This window comes from Clarias gariepinus, chromosome 3, assembly GCF_024256425.1.
Source record: "Clarias gariepinus isolate MV-2021 ecotype Netherlands chromosome 3, CGAR_prim_01v2, whole genome shotgun sequence".
Lineage (NCBI taxonomy): Eukaryota > Metazoa > Chordata > Actinopteri > Siluriformes > Clariidae > Clarias > Clarias gariepinus.
This window is the reverse complement of record NC_071102.1, coordinates 14535548-14560962: the sequence shown is the minus strand read 5'-3', so window position 1 is coordinate 14560962 and position 25415 is coordinate 14535548. Positions and strand designations below refer to the sequence as shown.

The following is a 25415-nucleotide window of genomic DNA, read 5'->3' as shown; positions in this document are numbered from 1 at the left end:
TATTTTTGTCACTGTTTATTTCAAAACTTTACTTTCATGGGGTTATTTTTAGGCTATGCTGAGTGCCCTGGACTGGAAGGGTCAAAGGTTTTTTGTTCTCAAACCAGATTAAGGCTCTGAATTTCTGCCCATTTTCCCTTCTGTTGGTGCCAGTGTGTAATGATAGTGAGATCAAGAGTGCTTTGTTAACGGCTTGTCTGATATTTCTTTGTGTCTTTGCTGTTTTTCAGCCTTAAGCTCCTTCCACTGGCTACGTTGTTTGTAAGACATGTGCCAGCCAATCATTTTCTGAGTGCAGTGAAATAGGTCTGCATAGTTGTTACACACAAATGCATTTTTAGCACCTTTTTAATGTTATACTAACATTATTTAATATATCAGTGAATTTAGGCTTGATAAGGAAAAAAAACTCATTTTTGTGCACATGGTAGTGTTCCTGACCACTGAAGTGAGTGTTGCTTGTATTTGAAAAAAATACCATATTAATGAGAAATTTCTAAGAATAGCAATGAGCAGAGGTTCTGCAGGATAGAAACTGGAACTTTAACCTGTATTGTGCTGCTGTCACATGTCATCAATAGATAATTATATGACTTTAAGATGAGTTACCTTTGCCAAGGAAAAAGGTTGGCCTCCCTAGATATTGCTGTCAAGACATTACAAATAAAATGTGACATGGGCTTTAATTTTTGTGGCTGCATTACTTGGTAATTTAGTAAGTTACTATTTTTACAAAAGTAAATGGATCAAGTATCTGCCTGGAGAGATGGATATTAATATCTTTAGCACTACTCTACAAAGTGTTCCTGAACAGTGGCAATCCCAGATCATAACACTGCTCCGACAGGCTAGTAAAAAAGGCACTAGGCATGATTCGTGCATCACTTCGTCCGCCTGTCTTCTTACCCTTAAGATGCCCATCACTCTGAAACAGGGTAAATCTGGACTCATCAGACACCATGACCTTTTCCAATGCTTTAAGTCCATTCTTTATGCTCCCTAGCAAATTGAAACCTTTTTTTCAATTAGCCTTACTGATAAATGCTTTCCTTAAGATGACACAGCTGTTTAGTCCCAATCCCTTCAGTTATCCTTGCATTGTGCATGTGGAAATGCTCCTCAGTTCACTATTAAACATAGCTGTGAGTTCTACTGTTTTTACAAATTGATTTCACTAAGCCCTTAAGTGCTCTCCCATCATCCTCATTCAGGATGTTTTTTATGACTAAATCTCTTCTTCGAGGATGTTGGTTTACCACTATCCTTCCAGATTTTAATAATGCATTTTTCAGCTCCTTAGTATTAGTTTTCTTTGGTTGATGCAGGACAATACTTTATGTCTACTGACACGGAAAAACATCTTTGCCACAACCACAGAATAGTCTTCAGGCATGGTTAAAAAAACCGCAGTCAGTTAAGGTTAAATAACTTGTCACCACCTGACCCATATTAATCAGCAATAACGCAGTAATTGTCGCAGTAATTATTTGGTAATTTTTTTTTTTTGGCCAGGCAGTGTATACAGTAATTATATACCAGAAGTGAAACCAAGCCCTTGTTCTGACAATCCATGCTACCTACATACAATTTTTGCTCCTTGACGGTTATGTACATGCTTGGAAGCTGTTTCATTAATTTTTGTTGATTTTGTACAGGGAGCATTATTTGATAGGGATATTTACCTATCAGAATATGTTTCTAATTTCTCCAAATAAATGTTATAATAAAGTATCAAACATGTTCCACTTATTATCATTGTACATTTTTCACAGGGTAGCAGGAATCGATAGACTCTTCTATCTATTCAGAGTATGGTAGCATTTTTTGACAAGGCAGCACAAATTGGCCAACAGTCGCTATATGTTTCCAAGTGCGCAGACAGAAATGTTGCCAGGTTGCTACGAATTTAAATGAATTGCTTCATTGGCATTGCGCAGTGCAGTGTTTTTAATGCGCAACTTTCCATTAATAGCATATATAGTTAAGAAAGCAATTAAGGTGTACTATAGGCAATTAAAAAAGGTTTATGTGCATTTCGCTCAGGTTGTGCAATAATACAGTATTCTAGAGCAAAGTTGGAGTAAGGAACTTATAATTGTTAATATGCTTATTTTATAAAATTATATGAAACATATTATGCAATATAAAGACAGTGAAATAGATTTACACGGGGAGAATAGGGGAGGGTAAAAGGTGATCCATATTTGAAAGTTTTAACTGCATTGTGTGGCATTACAAGAAATAATTATCATGCTGTGAACGGCATTTTTTGAAGGGGTATTTGAGGGTGGATTTGGCAACCTGTGGAGGGCGTGGCCAGCTGTCAGTCATCGACAGATTCTGCCAGCAGACACGCAGAGCTTTCTGGACCAGCGAGAAAGCGACGAATAATTTGTTTGTTAGACGAGCGTCTCCTCAAAGCGGTAAGTAAATAAAGCTTCGTGACTTTCATCAGATTTCATTTGACGTCGGAAATAATTCGGTAGTGTTATTAATTCGGTAGTGTTACTTAAATTCATATTAAAATTAGAACAGGTGCTTCATGTGGTAATGACTAATCCGGGGATTTTTTCCATGAAGGCATTCGATTATATCTTTCTAGTTGAATATTAAACCAGCATATTATAACGCAGTAATTCCTGTGGACAGAAGCGACACAGTCACTTGTCCACACAAAATCAAGTAGGGAGTTATAGACAGTCAGGAACCGTTATGTGACGTATACACACGTAGACAATAGTCACAATAGTAGACAAACAGACCCTAGGTTTTTATGAGGTTTTCACGTAATTCATATGTCATTTTATTAGGGTATTATGAGTTCATGTTCATGTCATGCCAGTTTTATGATTTCAGAACCTCAGTGTGGCCAAGAACTGATCTTCTGAGCTCATAATATTCCCCAGAATTGACAATAAGAAAACAAAAAACCTACAGAAAGCAAGGAAGCGACATGGGGAGGTCAGTGGAATGTGAAACGCCTAGTGTAGTGTGAGAGGACAATGGTCAGACTGATCAGACCTCACAGTCTGTGGTCACTTAGAATTGTGGAGTATAAAGGGACGTATCCTTTTTTTTAGCACAACCTAGGCAATATGATCAATTGAATTTGATTTAATTTCATCCAGCTATACTAAAATGACAGAGCAAAAATAAAATGATCACGTGTTGTTCGGGTTGTTTTCAGTAGTTTTTTATGACCATAATAATATGCTTATTTTGAGAGTTATACATTTTTGCAATGTCGTTCCCATATTCCAGGAGTGGTACAATTTACCTTACATTACAAGCAATTTAGATCTACCTGACCTATCCAAAGTGCCCAATTGCGCAAGTTGATGTCTGAATTATATGTACAGTGTGTATATATATATATATATATATATATATATATAGTCATGGATCTGTGTCACTTGGGTTTTAGGTTTTTTGGAAATGTCATATTTGATGTAAGGAAAAATTCCTATGTATCCAGCGTGATGGTTTTTATTCATACAGAACAGTGCTGTGCGACAGTTGTTAGGACAGAACTGAGTGTGTTAAGTCATTATTATTATTATTATTATTATTATTAATAAAAATAATAATAATTAGAGTTTTAGCTTTGTATTTATAGTTAAGGTATCCAAGTGTACACTGTACCCTGATGTCAGACAAGGAGGCCTCATCCCAAGTGTTCAGTGCAGTTAAGGTCAGGCCTGTGTGCAGGCCATTCACGGTCTTCACCTCCACTCATGGCAAAGTTTGTCTCTGTTGAGCTTGTTTTTTGCACAGGGGCGTTGTGATGCTAGAACATGTTTGGTTCACTTAGTGAAGAGAAAATGTAATGCTACAATGACATCCTGTACAGTTGTGTCCTTCCAACAATAGTTGCTGCAACAGTTTGGGTGGAAAACCCAGTTAAGTGTCCAAACTTTTGGTCTAGTTGTGGAATTTTCTGTTAAAAGCTGTTGCTGTTAGTAATGTGCATATTTTATTAGCCTTCTTGGGATGGTAGTAATTTGTGTAAACATAGCAGACATATAATCGCAAGAGGTTATATAAATATTTCAATTATTTTTTATATACAGCCAAATATTTGTCATCCATTGTGAAATAGAGAAGATTTCATGTCATAATAAAAAAAATACTTACAGCAGTAAAATAATCTGAAATGCATTAGTACCAAAACCCTTACTGTGCAAAACAACAGGATATAACTTTGAGAACCATGAGCCGACATGAGCTGGTTGTACTTCCCTTTTACAATTATTTTATTTTTATTCAATTGTTTGTTAACAATATAACAATATACCTAGTCAACTCAAATATAATTAGCATTAATGTACATAAAATGCAATTTTATTGCATCACCTAGGGAAGTAATTGACTGTGAGGCAACTTTGTTTGTAGTGTACCGCATTCATTAGTTTTAACTGTGAAAAGGTGATTAGTGCAAAACTACCCTAGGTACTGGTTGACTGTTACTGACCATAAATATAAGCAGGAAAATCTATGATATGTTGGTTTTCCAAATATAAAAACATAATGTAGCATTAGGGAAGACTATTTTGTAATACATGAATTAAATAACAAATACTATCTATTATAGATACACAATTATAAAATATATATGAGATTTATATCATATCAGAGGGATAAGCATGCCTTACAACTATATAGGATCACAAAGTTCATTGAGATTATTATGTCTGCATTTTGCACTTTGTTCACTCTACAGGAAGTGTATATCTTTGCATATAAAAAAGATGTTTATATGCATGAGGCACACAGCATTCCTTTCCCCCTATATGTTTAATTTATTGCTTGTTATATAAAAATAAAACACAGAATTAACTTGCCCCAAACTGATCGGATTAGTTATACGTGTTTCATGCACTCAGCAACATCTGAGATTTGCCTTGTATATTTTAGATATCTGGGCATAAATTAGGTGATTTATTTTTTTCAAAAGCAAATAGTGACACTGGAAAACTCACACTCTCTTTCAGAAGACCACAACATACAGGATGAGAGTTTATGTGCAAGTGGGCGTGGTATTCGTTCTGGCCCTTATTGGCCTGGGTAAGTATCAAATATACATAATTTTAATTATTTTTTTCTTTAGCATCGTTTCATATATAAATATCAAGTATAGTGTACTATACAATGTCAAAGGCTAAATGTTAGGCTTAAATATGGTTAGTCTAGTATGATTTGCCACAGAGATTTCAGTCAATTTAAGATCCAATGGGAATATGGCAGTCATGAATGATGATATGAAAGTCCATCTCCTTTTTTATAACTTACAAAATTCTGTGGGGAGTACACACTCAGTAGTAATAGACTAATGTGTAATCTTGTGTTTTTTTCTCCCCCGGGCCTAGGGTCTGCTCTTAGGTGTTACACCTGTACAGATTACTCTGGCAGTTGTACTACCACTGGTACCTGTGGGGGTCAACAGGATGGATGCCTGACATTGGTAGAGAGAAGTGGGTAACACAAACACAATTTACAAACTTACAAAGAAATGAAGGTTCTTTAATTTTTATCATAAAGAATAGAAACAGAATATCAACCAAAAATTCAGAAAAGGCACGTAATACAAGAGTTATAAATTAAGTTGCATTTCAAGAGGTAAAATAAGTGGTCGATCCCGAAGCCAAACATGACTTAGTACTTGGTGGAGAAATCCTTGTTGGCAAGCACACCTTGTTGGTAAGACATTTATTGTAGTTGGTTACCAGGTTTGCAACCATCTCGGGTGGGATTTTGGGTCTACTATTCTTTACAGATTCTATATTCTTTTTTTCTTGAGCCACTCCTTTGTTGGCGGTATATTTTGGGTCATTGTCATATCCGCAACCCATTTTCAAGAGGTTCTCGTCTAAAATTTTACAATAGGGACCAGTGGGCGGGGCCCACTCAATGCACAAAGTCAGTCTGTACCTTTAGCAAAGAAACAGCCCCAAAGCATGTTTCTCCTTCGTGCTTGACCGCCTAGATGGTGTTCTTAGGGTCATAGTCAGCATTTTTCTTTCTCCAAAAGAGTCAAGTTGATGCCAGTGTTCTCAATTTTGGTCTCATATAACCATAGCATTTCTCCCAATACTTTTCTGTTCATTGGAAAACTTCAGAAAGACCTGAGGAAGAGGGCCTTGCGGCACTGAAATCCATGTTGTGTTACCAATGCTTTTTTGGTGACTGTGAGATCATTCACAAGCTCCTTCCATATAGTTCTGGACCAATCAATCCCTCACTTTTCTCATGATTGTCCTTACCCCATGAGATAAATACTTGCACAGAGCTCCAGACCAACTGCTGTTATTATCAAGCTAATGCTAACTTGTCATGCTTGTCAAGCTGGATAACGAGTAAACACTAGCACTGAGGACATTACGTTTCTCACTTCAAAACGGAAGTGTAGTCTATAGTGACTTACCCTGCTGTTAAACTCCCTTCCTCCTCATCAAACACTCCAACATGTTTGCGTTTCATGTGCTGGATCATTGCCGTGGTGCTCCCGTGCCATGTTGCTTTTGCATATTTTGCAGTTAACACACTTTTTTTGTTTATTTAGTGTCAAATGCTCCCACACCTTGGATGACTTGGGTCGCACTTGGATTTCTCTGCCTCCGCAATGTATCTTTCCTCTACCTCTGCTCGTAAAAAAAAAAAAAAACGCCCTGCCTATGAGGCGCCGAACTCTGCTAGCATCAGTGTGCTAGAAAACCGAGTGTGTTCACTCGCTCCATGCTCAACTAAAGTTTTTTTTTATAATCAAATGTCTCTGCGTTGCACGACACAACAAATCGATTATAAAATTCGTTGCCAACTCTTTTAGTAATCGATTTTTCTCAATTTAATCGATTCGTTGTTGTGCTAATACACATAAGACACATGTTGTCTTCCTAAATTAATCTGTGTCAAACATGAGCACATAACTGTGGTAAGGGATCAAATACTTACTTTACTTACTAAAATGCAACTCAATTGATAAACTTTATATTTCTAAGTGGACAAACTTACAAAATCTGCAGGGGATCAAATAACTTTTTTCCCCACTGTAGTTGTTTAACAGTATGCTTCATGATAAATAAGTAGATAACTGATAAAGTTTAAGATGTATACATAGAAAGTCATTAGTAAGACTAGTTGGTAATGAAAAATAAAATTTGTCTGAGCAATCGATCAGGCCAAACAGGTACACAATTGTTTATTTTGTAGGTAATTTTAAAGAAAGGGGATAAGAAGTGCTATTTTATGCATGTAAAATACTACAATTTGCAGTAGTTCTTTTTATGTGCTTAGAGGGCATTGAACATGTAATTTCTTTTGGATGTTTCAGTTGATTTATTTACTATTTAACTCAAGACATTTCTCTTTCTCACACTTTGATTCAGATGGGAAAACCTACCGCCAGTGTATCCGTTATTCAGAATGTGAATACAGTAACCTCGGGACCATGTTTTCCTCTGTGTCCAACTTCAAGTACAATTGCTGCACCAAAGACTTGTGTAATGGTGCATCTGTAAGCGCAGCCAAGACTTCGGTCATTGCCTTGCTCCTTTCTCTGGCTCTTTTCTGGTGGTGCATATTTTAATGGCACATAGTCAGATACTGCCTGCTTACACTGGGTGTAACAATACTAGTCCTTAGTGTTATACTTTAAAGGGACTTTACAGTCTTCTGTAAAGCTTAACAGCTTCTTATGTAATAGCATAATATCAACAGATTCACGTTAATAAAATAAATAGTTCATATTAATGCCATTTCAGTACAAGGCTTTTATAAACTTGTGTTAAATCTTCTCTGAGGAAGTGGAATTGTATAGGCTACATGATTTTTTTCCATCAACCTATAATTTTTAGAGTAATTTAAAATCAATACATCAAATAAAATAAAAGTAGAAGGGACAAAACTATTTTCAAAGAAATTTTCAGTACAGACTGTCTGGAGATATTTATATGTGACAGAATAAAATTTGATTGAAACAAATAAAAGAATAGTCTAAACTAAATTCTTAGTATTGGATATTTATTCATCTAAATTCTTAAACCTGTTTTGTTTAGTTTTAAAGGAAACCACTGAAGTGCTTTTTAAAATCAGGTAGCATGGTTGTGCACTAACATCCTTATGGATGGACATTGCTTTTTAAAATCAATCTATTTTATACAGCATTTAATACTACTGATATTATTGGCTTTGTTCTGTTAGAAGAGTCTAACTTAGTCTCTCCATAATAGTGGGCTTTGGAACTTGAAACAGAAAGGGAATACTGTATTTGTACACTGATATGCAGGAATTTTTTTTCCTAAGTTCAGTATTATATTTCCTAGAAGTGTACAGCAAATAAAAAAAACAACTTTAAACTCAAGCAGCGTGTGTTTCTGATTTATTTATTTATCTGTTTGTTTGTTTTTTGTAAATGTGTTTATTTAAAAAATTGAGAATTATTTTCTGCAAATTATTTTCTCAATTTAAAGAGGAAATAGATATTATATATTATTAATATATATGGGTACTGTGACGTATGCACAGTATGCAGTATAATACAGTACATATGCAGTATGTACTCTATTATACTGTATTTACAAATGTAATAACTTTCTATAAGATTCTCTAACCTGTTTTTGCCACACACAAGCATGCACACACACACACACACACACACACACACACATACACACACATGCATGGCCCTGCTCACTGAATGAGAAAGAAAGAGAAATTAAAGAACACCATTACATTAAGTGCAGCAGTGCACAAAAGAGCGAGGTGTGCCATGTTAATTTGCTCTATCCTCCAGATCCCTGATAAATCCCTCACCCCACCTACACAGTCAGGGAGTCATCTGGCCTGTGACCAACAATGTATCACAAAGGAACACTGGCATTCTGACAACTAGACCTAAATAATTAGCCAAAGGGTAAAGGGGAGCAGCTGACAAAGCGTGGAACTTTAAAATTAACAACCAGATGGTATCTCAAACTCTAATCGAGTTTTTCCAAATGATCTGCACAAACACTTCACTCACTTAACTCACTTATTCTCTATGGCACTTGACATGCGGGACTTTTCCGAGTGTTGTGCCAAATAGTGCAAATCTAACAAAATAATTGTAAAATTGAGACAAATCACATTATATGCAGCTATACTTTTCTTTTTAATATAATAATTTTCTTCTTATCAGTGCCACTCATCAAATCAGTTTCTGTCAACAATGATATAGGGCTATATATCATAATATAGCTGCTTGCACTTGTACAAAGCCTCAGAACCTGCCAATACTACCACCAAGAGGACTAAACAAGACAATTCATGTAGGCATTTGGCAGACACCCTTATCCAGAACCACTTACATTTGTATTTCATTAAACATGTGAGCAGTTGAGGGTTAAAGGCCTTGTTACTATTGACAGAACCTGTTTTGAGGTGTGGTGTAAATTACAAAAAATTAGGCCACACCCAATTTTTGTTGTAAATAGTACAGTTTTGTATAGATCTCATGTTTTAAATGTTAGATTTGCAGTATTTGAAAACCTGTGTTTCATTTGTCTTACTGTGTTTGCATTCGTGAATGCAAATTCTGGCAATGGAACTCTTTCTCTAACTGCAAATATAAAATGATTTGAAATGTAGCTCAAAAGGCAAAAGAGCTTATGGTTACACCTGCTTTTTGTTGTAATTAGTTGTATATAGGTTGTTTTTTATCAATTTTACGATTATGTTATGTTTACATTTGCAAACTGTGTTTATATATTGTTACCTTTATAAATGCTCCATTTGAGCATGTTTGTTTCTTAATTTTTTTAAGGCCATCATTAAAATAATAATAATAATAATAATAATAATAAAAAAAAAATAGTAAATTTTCAGAAAGGATCGTGCAACACCATTTTTCATAGTAGCATTCTTAATGTTTTTTTTTTGTAAATATGCATACACATTTATATTTTTATCAGATAAAAGATAAACACATTTGCTAAATACAATTTCATGTCCCTTTATGTAATGTCCACAATTTTTATTTTATTTTTTTAAATCTTTGAAGGATCTTAACTGTCATTTAGATGAAACTTGGCCAATTTAGATTCCAAGACATAAAACTGAAGAAGTGTATTATTCTACAATAGAAATTTGATTATATAGCAACACGAATTTGACATGGTTACAGGGTTTTTTTGCTTTTTAAGCTTTTATCAAAAAACAAAATGCTTTAATTTTAGCAAAAAAATTTCCAGGTCATATGCTTCTAAAAGCAATTTTAGAATCAATAGTTATTAAGAAATATGAATTATTCGCAAATAAATTTTTTTAAGGCACATATAAAATTATCTTTCTGCACCGGGTGAAAACTGGTTTTGTATTTTGTGGTATGTGTATATTTGTGCTCTTTAAACATTTGAAATGCATTACAGTAACACCTTGTAAACAACTCCCCTGCTTTTAAAGCAAACACACACACACACACACACACTCATTGTGACAGAGATTCATCTACATTTCTTTTGTTTCTGAAATTTACACATCTGCACCGTGTGTTTAACCCAAGCCTGACCACAGACACAAACACATTTTCCACTTGAATACTCTTTGGAATTTATTAGTTAAATAGCAGTGAATGGCTAAGGAGCAAAATGTTAGGGTTTAGACCTGCATTGTTTGTTTGGGTAATTTTTTTTAACATGATATGGTACTCTAATGAAAATGAGTAAACATAATTTTATTCCAACTTATTGGTAAATTCAGTTAAGTGGACATGATTTGTGAAGGCACACACCTGTTTATGTCCCACAGTCAACAATGCACGCAGAGTATAAACCAAGCCATGAAGTCCAAGGAATTGTCTGTAGAGCTCCAAGGCAGAATTAAATCACAGATCTGGGGAAATGTACTGAAAAATGTCTGCAGCATTGAAGGTCCCAATGAGCACAGTGGCCTCCAACATCCGTAAATGGAAGAATTTTTCCAGAACACAAAGACTCTTTCTAGAGCAGGCCGCCTGGCCAAACTGAGCAGCTTGGCCTTTTAGGGAGAGAGTCAGGGAGGTGGTCTCTCTGAAAGAGCTCCAGCATTTCTCTGTGTAGACAGGAGAACCTTCCAAAAGAGCAAATATCTCTGCAGCACTCTATCAATCAGCCCAGTATGGTAGAGTAATAGGCAGATAGAAGCCATTTCTCAGTAGAAGGCACATAAAAGGTGCCTGGAGTTTGCCAAAAAGGCACCTGGAGGACCCTCATGGCATGAGAAACTAATTTTCTGGTTTGATGAAACAAAGTTTAAACTCTTTAGCCTGAATGCCAAGCGTGCGTCATGTCTGGAGGAAACCAGGCATCACCTGGCCGATACCATGCCTGTAGTGAAGCATGGTGGTGGCAGCGTCATGTTGTGGGGATGTTTAGTCAGGATCTTTTGTGGGGAGAAATGTAAATGTAACAATTTACAGAGACATCCTTGATGAAACCCTGCAGCCAACCATCTGACAGGACAAAGACTCTAAGCACACAGCCAAGAAAACAACGGCTATGAGACAAGATATCTCTGTCCTTGAGTGGCCCAGGCAGAGCCCATATTATATATATATATATATATATATATATATATATATATATATATATATATATTTATTTATTTATTTATTTTTTTTTTTTGTATTATTTGTAGAAATTCAATAAATTTAATCCATTTTGCAATAAGGCTGTAGCATAACAAAATGTGGGATACTCCAACACTTATTCCCACCTGGGGGAAATCTCTGTAAAAAATTAGCTATAACATATTTTGACATCTTATCTTGAAGATCCTTAAAAAAATATTTTACCAAACGGTTGCGCACAAGTATATATTACTAACATTTTAACCTTTCCTTGGCTTTCTGCAGAGACAGTGTTTGTTAAGGATCCAGTGGTAATAAAGACTGTCGTAAAAACAGTCATTCATTCTATCCTGCTCTGAGCTAACGTTGAACAAAATGGGCAAAGGCTGAAGAATCAGATCCCAGCCTTCAGAATATTCCAGATGTCCGTGTGCCACAGTCACAGTCAAATATTTTAAAGCATTTTTTCCTTTTTTCACTTTTCACAAGAACTTTACAATTTAATTTAAGATCCCTTATGAGGTGACTCGGAGCCCAATTAAATCATTCCTTTCAGCATTCAGTAAGTGCTGAAGAACGCCTGATCCTTAAAAATCAATGTCTATTGAAAATGTCGCCAGCTTTAAAGAGACAGATATGTCTGTGGGAACTGTGCACAAAATACATTCACCACTTGTACATTACAGAAACTCGGCTGGGAGTCATTGCTCCATCTCCCTGTACAGTTCCGACACCGCTCCAAGTCATTTCCAAATGTTTGGGTCATTGAAGGTGTACCTGGGAAGACATTTTTCCATTGGTATTCAAGCACTAGTGAAAGTAGTGAAACACTGCAGTAAATGCATTAGTGTAGCAGGGGATTATACAGAGAAATAAAGGGAGTTTCCAATCTCATAACTACAGTATGTTCTGTTATTCTGCACAATTAAAAGTCCTGGTTGGCGGCACGGTGGAGTAGTGGTTAAGCACTGTCACCTTGCACCTCCAGGGTCCGGGTTCGATTCCCGGCCAGGCTCGATTCCCGTCTCTGTGTGCATGGAGTCTGCATGTTCTCCCCATGCTTGGTGAGTTTCCTCCGGGTTTTCCGGTTTCCTCCCACAGTCCAAAGATATGCAGGTTAGGGTAATTGCCCTGCGATGGATCGGCACCCTGTCCAGGGTGTACCCTGCCTCGTGCCCTAAGCCTCCTGGGACCCTGAATACAGGATAAAGCGGTATAGAAGATAAGTGAGAGTGAGAGTAAAAGTGCTGGTTTGACCTAAACATTCAACAATATAAACCTACTGGATACTACAGATGATGCCACTGTGGCCAGAAATCTAGAAAGCAGTATTAGTCATGCTCTCTTGAGTGTGAGACACATTCTTTTCCACAAGGCAAGTCTGGATGTCTGGGAGCTCATGTATGAGGAAAGCGTAGATTTAGAAGTGTTTTGTGCTGTCCTGTGACACAACATGATGCAGTTGTACATCTTCCTGTAACTTCCTGTATGAAAGTATACGTTAGTCCTTGACCACTCTGGTTGATAACTGTTGCTGGTTGAGCTGGCTGGCGTGTTGGAAAATAAAAGAAGAGTATTGCAAACTACATTAAATGGTTTTAAAACATTTAGTACTGTTTGACTTTATAGTTTTAAGCTGTAGTTACTGAATAGAAATTGTAATTTATCCTTGGTTTTGATTTAAAAAAAAAAAAAAAAAACCTCCACAGGCATGTATATGCATTTTGAATCAGAATGGATTGTGCATTGAGGATGTGGATGCGTGTTTGCTGGCTGTTATGTGGCTTGACTGCAGTGATTGTCTGACCGTGTTTGTTTATGGCGGCGTTAAAGGCTTTGTCATGTGTGCACATAGTCCCTTTTATTATAGAGGTGTACAAAGTAAGGGCAGCATCGCTATAGTGAGTTTACCTTCCCTGTAAACACTTGGCTTCTGTTTGAGGATCTCACCAACCCACTACAAGGGTGGTCCAATAGCAAAGAGGTAAAAGTGGGGAGAATGAGGCAGACATGAGTCTTAAGAAGAAGCCGGAGTGGTGTAATGAGTTGTAGTGGCAGCCAAAGGAAGATGTGTTTCAAATCTGGTAAAGGAGAATAACTAACAAAGAGAGAAACATCATCAGAGCATAAAGATATAACATTTATCATCCGAGAAAGAGAGCGTGCAAGAAAGAAACATAACAGGTAGGTCATATGATCTCATTTATATCTTGATGAGCAGCAGGAATAAAATCAGTTCTGTATTATTTTATGTGGTTATTTTTACACATTAGTTCATAAGATTTTATTTGGAATAATTAGTTTTAGTTATTAAAATACTTTTAAATTAGTATAGTCTGTGCATGAATTGTTTTTTTTTTTTACTTTTTTTAATTTAGTGTAAATTGTATAGTCTATGTTGAATTGTTAGCAAATTGTTAGATATTTTAAATAAACTTGCCTTACTCTACAATATAAGGTAAATCAGACAGACATAGCAAAAAGCAGCAATGTGTGATTTTATGAGCGTTTGGAACTAGTCATTTTATTCAGTCATATTTTCGAACCATGTATGTTCATTTATTTTCTCCATCCCTTTCTTACAGGAAACTCGGCTGAGATTTCTGGAAAATCCAAGCATTGGAAAGAATATTTATTTTTGTATATATAGAACAAAGCACAGGAACTAACTGAGAAGGTTCTCCATCAACAAGACGAAACAACTTGTCTGAACATAAACAGAGGAAAACTGGTTATTTTATTCGTTCCAGTGCTGGTTGGTGTTTCTTCTCCATGTCGGAGTTGGATTGGCCCCTTGCTTCACCCTCTCCCCTTCCCCAGTGTAACTATGAAGAATGGAGTGCCACTCGAGTGCTGATTCCAGCTATCTACCTCCTAGTCTTCGTTATCGGTACGTTTGGAAATGCCTTCGTCCTCAGCACATACCTGAACTGCAGTGGAGGATGGCTTTGGAGGAATAGGAGCAACAACAAAGCTGAACCTTCCTGCAGACCTTCCTCCTCTTCACGTTCTGTAACAGAGTCTCTGATTGTCAGTTTGGCCCTGGCTGATCTTGCTTTTGTCACTACTCTGCCTTTGTGGGCAGCCTATACGGCATTGAACTATCATTGGCCATTCGGCAGGTTCCTTTGTCGAGCGAGCAGCTACCTGGTGGCACTGAACATGTACGCCAGTGTCTTTTCTCTAGCTGGACTCAGTGTTGAGCGCTACTGTGTGATCAAACGGCGTAGTCCCAGCAAGACCGTAGTGCCACTTAGAGCTCGGTACGTTGTAGGGTGTGTGTGGATGGCAGCCTGCATCCTCGCACTTCCCGCTCTGTTTCTACGAACTGTCCGAGAGGTGGATAGACATTCTGATTGGTTGGATGATGGCGAACATAACAATAGTAGTGGACTGCAGTGCTTGTGTGACATGGACTATTCTATTTTGGTCTCAACAGACCTCGATCCGGCATCACGTGAGCAAGCCGAAGTGATGTGGTCGGCACTGCTAGGTTTGAAGTCTACTGTCCTGGGATTCCTGCTCCCACTTATTGTACTGCTTCTTTGCTACTGCTCGCTGGCGCAGTTCTTGTCTCGACATTTTCGTCTCGGACCTCATCCGGATCGACAGCGCCAACGCAAGCTCCTGCGTGTTGTTATTTCCCTCGTGCTAGCCTTCTTTCTCTGTTGGCTGCCGTTCCATGCCAATAAAACCCTGTCAGATTTGGTCGAACTTGACATTTTGCCCTATTCCTGCAGCTTTGACCGCTGGCTGGTTGCCATCCACCCTTACGCAATATGCCTTGCATACATGAACAGCTGCCTGAACCCTCTGCTCTATGCCTGCTGTGACCCAGCCTTCCGACAGCGATGCAAACGTGCCGTCTGGAGGAGACGCGAGGGAGAAACGGACGACGCAGAAGACAGAGAGACAGGAACAAAGAATGAGCTGGAAGAGGATAAAATAGTAAGAGATGCAGGACATAGATCCAAACCAGGAACAGAATACTTTAACTGCAACATCTAGAAGTTGTCAGTTAATATTTTTTAGATTAATTACGGATAACATCATGACATGTAAATTGCTTGTCTAAGTGTGTTTGCTGGTACTGAAATGTTGTGAATTTTATGTGATCACTAGAAAATTGAAATCAACAAATTGATAATTTCCCCAGCAGCACAGTGGCTTAGTGGTTAGCACTGTCGCCTTGCACCTCCAGGGTCTGTGTTCGATTCCCTATCTTGGGTCTGTGTGTATGGAGGTTGCATGTTCTCCCCGTGCTTGATGGGTTTCCTCACACAGATTAGGCTAATAGGAGTTCACAAATTGCTCGTAGTAGTGTGAATGAGCATTTGTGTGCCCTGCAGTGGACTGGCACCCCATCCAGAGTGTACCCTGCCTCATGCCCTAGGTCTCTTTGGATAGGCTCCAGGTGTATGAGTAAGCACTGAGAATTCCTCTGTAAACTTTCACAAACATTGACAAACTATAGAACAGAAACTTTTGGATTATAAGTAAATACATAAAATTATGTCAATTTAGTTAAAAAAGAAAGTGCATTTCCATTATATTTTGTATCCTAGTCTTGAAAAATGTAAATATGAAATGTGTATTAAACATGAACAGAGATAATTAAGTCTTTGCAGTGTATAAGTCTTTCACTCATTCATTTTCACTTTTTTATGTTCTAATTTAGTCTTTTTTTTTTATTTATACACATTCACATTTCATACAAACTTAAATAATTCTTTTGATTGTATAAAGCTGTTTTGTGGCAATGATAATTGCTAAAAGCGCTATACAAATAAAATTCAATTGAATTTAAAGTTTAATTATTATTCCCCATATAAATATGAAGGAATGTGTAAAGCCCAGCGCCAGCCATATATCTCACTTATCTTCAAGAAATTGCGCTGACAAGAATTATCTACTGATGGCGTAATATGTTCTAAAAAGTCAACATTCAAGTAATGTCTAGATGACTAACAGGAAGGATACAGTTGAGGAAAACAGCTGAGGGGTCAGGGGTAGCTCAGTGGTTAAGGCATTAGACTACGGTTCTGAAGATCTTCACGACCTTCAAGGCTGGACAAGTTACATCCCTTTATCACACTGGTTAAAAGTTATATCTCAGAGATCTAGTGACAATATCTTAGGATCCATGCATAAATGCCTCCGAAATATATACAGTATGATCATATCTGTATGATCTCTACAGTAGTGTCTGGAAACTAGCGATGGGAGTAGAAATCATTTTAAAACTGATAATCGGTTTGAATAAGTTTTATTAAGTGTAATGCTTCTTTGATAGTTTGGGTTTGTCAATAGAAAAAACAAAATCAAAATTGAGGTGCGTATATACATTACAGTTTGTCTTGGCCGTTGTAAGGTTTTTTCTACTCCGCACACTGACTGTAAAGTGGGTCTTCTGGAACACGAGTATATTAATCCCTGCTATCTATTATCACCCAAATGAAGATGGGTTCCCTGTCGAGTTAGGTTCCTCTCAAGGTTTCTTCCTTAAAAGCCCAGTGAGTTTTTCCTTGCCACTGTCAACCTTTGGTTTGCTTATCAGGCAGAATCTTATAATTTTGGTTCATACACATTCAAATTTTATACAAGCTTCCATAATTTTCTTATGATTGTGTAAAGCTGCTTTGCTACAATGACAATTGTTAAAAGCACTATACGAATAAAATTTTATTGAATAACCATGTTGTAAATATGTGCAGTTATCGGCATTATACGCAGGCATGTGTGCCATTTTTCATAATTGACTGCTTAAAATGCACAAGAAAATTGATGATAGTCAAATCAATATTGCAGACCGAAAGAAAATATATCACAATGTATTGCTGAAACATTCTGAAAATCAAAGTACACTTATTATACCTTATGTGAAATGTTAGAACACTAAATGCACACAAATCAACCATGAAGTACATTAATGAAAAAAAAGTTTATTTTTTTAAATGGATATTGACAAAAGAACAGTAAACTGCAAAATACATGCTTTACCTCAAAACTCAACTGCCCCTGACACACTTGCGCACACAATTTATACACACATACTTTCACAAATAGTCAGTTCTCAGGATTAAGCATAGTACTGCAGGTTCGCCTTTTTCTTGGCTTGGACCTCCAGAATACCCTCCATGTAGTCTTCATGGTTCAGCTCGGTGGCCCCACGGCGAAGAGCAATCATGCCCTAAAAACATAAAACCACAGAATTCATAGGAGTTCTTTAAATTACAATTTTTTTACTAAAAAATGTTTTATGACAAAATATTAAACAATAAAAAAGTCATTATTCCCATACAGACCCAAGTCCAAAATCATAGATATTTTTTCTTAGCTTTCACTTTTTGCAAACATATAACACAACCATGACTCGTTACTGTCTGAGGCTAAATTCCAAATCGCTCTCCAACCACTGATCACAGAACTGACATGTAGAACAATGCACTGTACACCCCACATAACACACTAGCTTTCCATTTAGAGCTATTTTAAATTTAACCCTAGAACTCAGAAGTTAAGAGTGCTGATGTTCTAAAGTGGCAAGTGTAAAATATGAAGAGAAACTTACAAGATTTACAGAATTGTCCACCACCTAAATCCTCACCTTATGGCTACGCAGTACCATTAAGAATTTAAAACTACTTTTTATTTAAATTAGTTGAACAAACAGCCATGCTAATATTCATCACAGCAGCACTCTTGCTTCATTCTTGGCAAAATCCACTCAAGGAGTTGAGAATCTCACACAGAATTTAGTCTATGTTATGTAAATCATAGAGACAAAAATGTAAGCCACAACAGTGATTATGGATATTTTGAAGGGGAGTATTAAATTTAGACAAATAAAAACAATTTTTTTTATTTTTTATATGCAGTGGGGAAAAAAGTATTTAGTCAGCCACCAACTGTGCAAGTTCTCCCACTTAAAAAGATGAGAGAGGCCTGTAATTTTCACCATAGGTATACCTCAACTATGAGAGACAAACTTTTAAAAAAATCCAGAAAATCACATTGTAGGATTTTGAAAGAATTTCATTAGCAAATTACGGTGAAAAATAAGTATTTGGTCACCTACAAACAAGCAAGATTTCTTTCTCTCACAAACCTGTAACTTCTTTAAAAGGCTTCTCTGTCCTCCACTTACTACCTGTATTAATAGCGTCTATTATCAGTATAAAAGACACCTGTCCACAACCTCAAACAGTCACACACCAAACTCCACTATGGCCAAGACCAAAGAGCTGTCAAAAGGACACCAAAAACTAAATTGTAGACCAGGTTGGGAAGACTGAATCTGAAATAGGTAAGCAGCTTGGTGTGAAAAAATCAACTGTGGGAACAATTATTGGAAAATGGAAGACATACAAGAACACTGTTAATCTCCCTCGATCTGGGGCTCATGCAAGATCTCACTCCGTGGGGTTGAAAGGATCATAAGAACTGTGAGAAAAAATCCCAGAACCACACGGGAGGACCTAGTAAATGACCTCAAGAGAGCTGGGACCAAAGTAACTAAGGCTACTATCAGTAACGCACTGTGCCGCCAGGGACTCAAATCCTGCAGTGCCAGACGTGTCCCCCTGCTTAAGCCAGTACATGTCCAGGCCCATCAGAAGTTTGCTATGTATCGTAAGATTTTGAGTAAAAACCTCCTTATATTCAAACACACACACACACACACACACACACACACACACACACACACACGGCAATTTGGGAACACCAGTTCTAATCTGTAAGTCTTTGGACTGTGGAAAGACACTGGAGTACCCAAAGGAAACCCACCATGCATGGGGAGAACCTGCAAATTCCATTCACAGACCCCAGGTATGAATCAAACTCTTGACCCTGGAGATAGGGCTGGGCCATATTATACCTTTCATGGTAATACCGGTACAATGTTAGTCAATGATAAGAAAATAAAATTTTGCGATAGAATTTGGTTAAAACGGGCATGCGCAGAGTGCCTTTGTTTTCATACGCTCATGGTGGGAAAAAGCATGGCAGCGGCGGAGAATGAGAAGGGCTAAAGCGAATCATTGAATAAAACAGATGAACCAGAATTGGTTTGTAAAAATGGTGCAACTTCAGTGGTGTGGAACCGGTTTGGTTTTCGCACGTCAGATTTTTGTTGCACATGCAAGCGGGTCGTCGTGGCGAAGGGAGGACTTTTTTTTCTGATAAAGAATCTTAAAACTTGAAATGTAGAAAACCTCCATGAGCATAATTTTTTTTTTGTTTGCTTGTTTTGTTTTTACTTAAGAGTTTGTGCAATTGTATTTGACTTATTTATTTAGCACACTGCAGGTTTATGTGGCAAAGCAACTCTTTTTAAGTTTTGTGGATATTATACATGGTTATGCTCAGGATATGTCAGCCCATTTCCACTGGAAATGCCTTTTGGTTAAATTGTCAGCAAGGAATTTGCATTTGCACTGTTAAAATTTTATATAGCTTTAATGCACATACAAACAGCTGCTTGTTTAATTAAAAATAAATTGATTTTTTTTTTGCACTAATAAAGCTTAGGAATTGTAAAGTATTTTGTCTCGTGTCAATCCTATCGTCAGTTATATTGTTATCGCAAATTTTCAAATAGCCCTTTTACACCTCACAGTCCAATACCTCTACTTCTCACCTCTAATTTGAAACAGTATTAAAAAAAAATAAAAATAAATACTCACCGCTTCCACACAGACAGCTTTACACTGAGCACCATTAAAGTCATCAGTGCAGCGAGCCAACTCTTCATAGTTCACATCAGGACTAAACAAAGTGTGAGAAAAGACAGAAAGTGAACAAGTGAGATCTCTGCAGATGTTAAATTACGAGTCCTGCATATTGTGAGGATATAAAAATTAATTGGAAAAAAAAAAACATTTGATGACAAAGTCTATACACCACAATTGAATTTTGTGAAATGATTTCAACAAACAAAATGCCCATGAAAATCCAAATATTACCCAAGTCTAAATCAAAAAAACTACACATTGCATTCTGGCCCTTTAAAATATCACTAATTAACATAACACTTGACTTTAAATATCTCAAGTTATTCTATATATAGAGTCATCTTTTAATATATGAATTTCTTAAAAAAAAATAAATATATATATTTAAAATCTTCTTTTGTGAGAGAGAAAAATCATGTACCTGACATTCATCTTGCGTGAGTGGATCTGCATTATACGAGCACGAGCCTCTTCGTTTGGCATGGGGAACTCGATCTTACGATCCAGCCGGCCTGAGCGAAGCAATGCAGGGTCCAGGATGTCCACTCTGTTAGTAGCAGCAATCACCTGCAACACACAGTGTATCACAATTGGAATATTCACACACAAACTGCACAGAGAAGCATAAAATTGTCTAGAATTTTTATTTGCATTTAAGAAAGCATGAACAGAAATACCAGTAATGCTCAGATCAAATTATATCTAACTTAAACAGACAAAGCGCAAATAATTTTAGGATCCATTTACATTATACACTCTGTGCTGTGTTGGTACATGCATGAAGCAATGAATCTGGTATAACTATCGCCTCCTGAATTATGATAATAATAATAAAAAAAGATACTTCTTCTAACATTGCTATTTACATTTTTACAATCAATGGTGAAAGAACTAGCAATCAATGCAGCTATAACAATACATCCACCTCTGTCTCATGATAGTGAGAAAAAGATACGGACGAGAACTGCATGAGTGAATGTTCTTCAGCTCGGTTCGTACCTTGACTTGCATATTAGGCTGGAAGCCATCAAGTTGGTTTAGCAACTCCAGCATAGTCCTCTGCACCTCTCTGTCTCCGGCCTTCTCGCTGTCAAAACGCTTGGTTCCGATGGCATCCAGCTCATCGATGAAGATGATTGAAGGGGCTTTTTCTTTAGCCAGAGCAAATGCATCACGTACCAGCTTCGCACCATCTCCTATAAACATCTGCACCAACTGAGGGCCTGCTAGCTTTAGGAATGTTGCCTGATAGATACAACAAACAAGGGAGAGAAAAGTAATGTGATTAGCACAATGAGATTGTTTGTCAAGTGAGCTTTCTTCGCCCTCCTTGACATAAAACTTTATTAATGGGAAAATAATGTAAAATTTTCTTTTGATTCTAGAAAGCTGCTTTGCGACAATGACCATTGTTAAAAGCACTATACAAATAAAACTGAATTAAAATGTTAATTCAAAATTCTGCATGTGCTTTAAATGCAATATGTTCTTGGAGATATTGAACATCAATATTCGACAGCTTAACCACTTATTATATATTTTTTTAATTTGATTAAGCAATTCAAGTTTAGTTATTTTGTAAAACTGCTGTAAATAATCATGTTTCTTTTTTTAGGTTAGTTACTTTGGTTTGTGCAGCACAAGCTCTGGCCAGAAGAGTTTTGCCAGTTCCAGGTGGTCCGTACATCAGGACACCCTTTGGTGGCTGGATACCCAAATTCTCAAACTTTTCCTTATGGTTCATGGGTAAGACAATTGCTTCCACCAACTGAAAATGAAACAAACAAACACAAAACATTATAATTAAAGATTAGATCTCAATGATGGGTGATAAAACAGAACTGTACTATGATCCTAACAAGATAGATAGGATACACACTTCTTGGATCTGCTTGTCAAGGCCTCCAATATCACTGTACTGCTCAGTGGGCCTCTCATCTACCTCCATGGCCTTCACTCTAGAGTCATACTCCGTAGGCAGAGTCTCCAGAATCAGATATGAGTCCTTGTTAACACCCTGAATAAACACAAACAGATAAATTGGTTTGTCTACAGGAAAAATTCTCTCTTTCCTAATTTACCAAAAACACAATAAAAAATCTAATGAGGTAATGAAAATGTTTACATACCACAAGATCACCAGGTTTCAGTTTCTCGGCATCAACCAAGCCAATAACTGGCAGAAAATATGTCTGCAAGAATTACAACAGAAACAGGATAAAACAGTCAAAGTCTGGTAAAAAGGGTAACCAAATAAACAAAATGTGATACATTTAATATATCAGATGTACCTGTCGTGTGGATGTTTTAATGACTGCACACTTCCCCTTTCGCTGAGAATCTAAATCAATATTGGCACCATCCTCCTCCTGATCATTGGGGTCCACATCTAATAGCTACAAATGAGACAGACATTGGACTTACATATTTTCCTCTGAACCACGTGATGCCAGCCGACCGCATCTTTTCAAACTGCTCGCTCATGTATTGCTGGGGGTGGCATAACACACTCGGAGAGCGCTTTCGACTTCTTCCGCTTGCATGAGCTCACAGATGCCCCTGATTGGCTGTAGAGCTGTGATTAATGTGGGCTCACTAAGTACCTCTTATCCCTCCCCTCTGAGAGAGCTCTGCTAATCATCTCCCTCCAGACCTCCAGCCGCGAGAGGTTACAGCATCACCTGGGAATCAAACTCACGATCTCCAGATGATTGGGCGAGCACTTTACCACTTTAGCTTTTGCCAAAAAGTGGAACACTTACATTTAAACAACAATTTTATAATTCATATGCTTCTAGAAGCTTACACAAATTTTTGTATCAATACACAAGAAAACGGGAATAATTTGTGGCTGATATTAGCAAATTTTAGGAAAACAAGATTGGTCACTTCCACATGGCAAAAATTGGGGCTTCTTTGGCACACACATTTTCTGTATTATATGTATAACATTAAAAATAATAAATCAGCCCCAATACTGTGTTTTGGCCGCGAGTCATTTAATGAAAAAAAAAAAGCTTATAATCTAACAGACAAATTCCCAAAACTTCCCAACTGTACATAGTATGCTAACAAATTTGATGTTCTGGAAATAATAAGAATATTAATATTAATGGAATTTGGAATATTATTTTCCATATTTGGAATATAAAATTTTCCAACTTTAAGTAAAAAAAAAACAATATAGGAATCAATCTTTGATTCTTTTGATTGTTATTCACAAAGTCGTGCAAAGACCCTTCTCTTTAAAATTTTTAAAAAACACTTCCTCTGAATTTAACACCACTTTTGTTTTTCAATAATTAACGTAAAGACATTATTAGACTAGTTGACTGCACTATGAAAACTGTAAATCATGAAATCGTAAAACTTTGCTCACCTCAATAACATTAGAGACTAGATATGGCAGAGTTTTGTTCACTTTAATCTTCTCTGTGTTTTCTTTGATCTTGTCCTTCATCGCTTGTAGCTCATGAGTTACTCGCAGCACCTCGCTCTTCATGATCTGTAACCGACACAGCATGCACGTTAAAGTGGGAACTTATGCAACCAAAAAAAGTGTCTCATTTTTATGCTTAGGTTTAAAAATACTTACTTTTATTTCACTGTCCAGCAGTCTGGTTCGTTGAACAATTTCCTCAGTAGACATTTTTAGGACCTCCTCACCGATCCCATCCTGTAAATGTAAAACAGCTTTGTGTTTATAGAATAACAATGAGCTTTAGTTACACTGAGATCTCAAATCAAAGCTTGGTTTATAAATGTAATTCAGTGACACAGGTAACAAGTTTAATGATCAATGATCTAATTAATAAAGGCAGGATAAATTAGCAAACAAGTAATTGATTTCCTACTACTTTAGGTAACATCTGACTGACCACTTCAGTAGTACACAGCTAGCTACATAGCTTGCTAACAAAAAGTGCTGCAATGCTACTACCATGCTAGCCACCATAAAGCCTGCTCAACAAGCGCTCAGCTAAAAACATTATTTACCACAAAGTGTTTATCAACATAAAAGCTAAATATATATTTGTTGTAGTTTTTAATTTGGAGTGTAGTTAAAGTTCTCCAAACATGCCAAATACTGAGGCGACACCGAAATTTTACTGTGTCATGCTACAGCTCTCCGGATAGCGGCAGCCGGGAAAAATTAGCCAGCCTGCTAAACAACGATTTTCACTGCGACCATCAGAAATCAATTGTGCACATTTTACCCATGTTTAGAAAACGGCAGCTATACCGAAACAAGATAGAGAGTGTGTACACGTAAGATTAAAGAAAATAAAAACAAACCTCTACTTCATCCCAAACTGATCTGTCATTCAAAGACGCCATCTTGGAGCGCTTGATTTTTCTTCTTTGCCAAGTTGTGTATATTGTCAAATACGTTATTGCAGAGCTGCCGCCCCCTTTCGGCTCGGACATATAACTACAGGCTTGTATCCGTTTCCTTGAGTAGAGATAGGAAACCTGGATCAATTTACGGATTTGAATCCTCCTGAATGACTCACTGAACGGATCTGAGTCTCACGAGTCCTTTTAGTCACTTCAGTCAGTAGGGATTCTGACTGCGTTTTCCTGTGGTATTCCACTAGATGGCGCTAACCAAATCTTTTTTGAATTCCTCGGTTCAGATGAATCAATCAGGACACGTGTGCTATCTCTTGTAATTTGACCATAAAAATATAAATGAGTGAGAAACAAGAATTATCAATAAAAAATTTTATTATAATGACATTTTTGCATAGAAATACGTTTAGACAACAACAAAAATAATAAAATGTAAAATGTGCAAAAACTGTTTTTTTTATGGCTTAAAACAGATATGGTTTAATATAATAATAATAATAATAATAATAATAATAATAATAATAATAATAATAAATTAAGTTGGTAAACCCAGGAGCTTGAGTTTTATATCCATAGTACAAGCACTGTTTCATTGAGCTAAAGCATCACACGCCTAATATTTCTATTATGGTGGAGTTGTGTTGTTTGGTTGAAAACAGGGCTGATGTAATACAAATGAGTAGGTGTTTTTTTTATTCCTGTTTGTCATAATACACATTTACATCACACCAATATGTAATAATGATAAA

At 36.8% G+C, this 25415-nt stretch overlaps 3 protein-coding genes across 4 annotated transcripts; 2 read left to right on the top strand and 1 right to left on the bottom strand.

The window, feature by feature from the left end:
- Positions 1-2291: 2291 nt before the first annotated feature.
- On the top strand, positions 2292-8356 carry LOC128519594 (CD59 molecule (CD59 blood group)). Of its 2 annotated transcripts, none has more exons than XM_053493368.1 (4): positions 2292-2423; positions 4992-5064; positions 5367-5471; positions 7383-8356. In XM_053493368.1, exons 2-4 carry the CDS (start codon positions 5010-5012, stop codon positions 7580-7582), a joined length of 360 nt encoding a protein of 119 aa, XP_053349343.1. In that variant the 5' UTR covers positions 2292-2423; positions 4992-5009; the 3' UTR covers positions 7583-8356. The 2 variants fall into 2 exon arrangements, with proteins under 2 accessions (XP_053349343.1, XP_053349344.1); XM_053493369.1 differs by having other exon boundaries at positions 2349-2423; positions 4995-5064.
- A 5959-nt stretch (positions 8357-14315) lies between these two features.
- Positions 14316-15586, top strand: aplnr2 (apelin receptor 2). The gene has a single exon (XM_053493309.1). The coding sequence runs from the start codon at positions 14351-14353 to the stop codon at positions 15584-15586; it is 1236 nt and encodes a 411-aa protein (XP_053349284.1). The 5' UTR covers positions 14316-14350.
- A 1914-nt stretch (positions 15587-17500) lies between these two features.
- psmc3 (proteasome 26S subunit, ATPase 3) lies at positions 17501-24746 on the bottom strand. Its single transcript, XM_053493380.1, has 11 exons — positions 24610-24746; positions 23909-23989; positions 23693-23818; positions 22605-22709; positions 22443-22505; positions 22193-22330; positions 21938-22081; positions 21313-21558; positions 20735-20880; positions 20266-20347; positions 17501-17768 (listed from the first exon to the last, which is right to left on the bottom strand). The coding sequence occupies exons 1-11, from the start codon at positions 24739-24741 to the stop codon at positions 17658-17660; spliced, it is 1374 nt and encodes a 457-aa protein (XP_053349355.1). The 5' UTR covers positions 24742-24746; the 3' UTR covers positions 17501-17657.
- Positions 24747-25415: the final 669 nt, after the last annotated feature.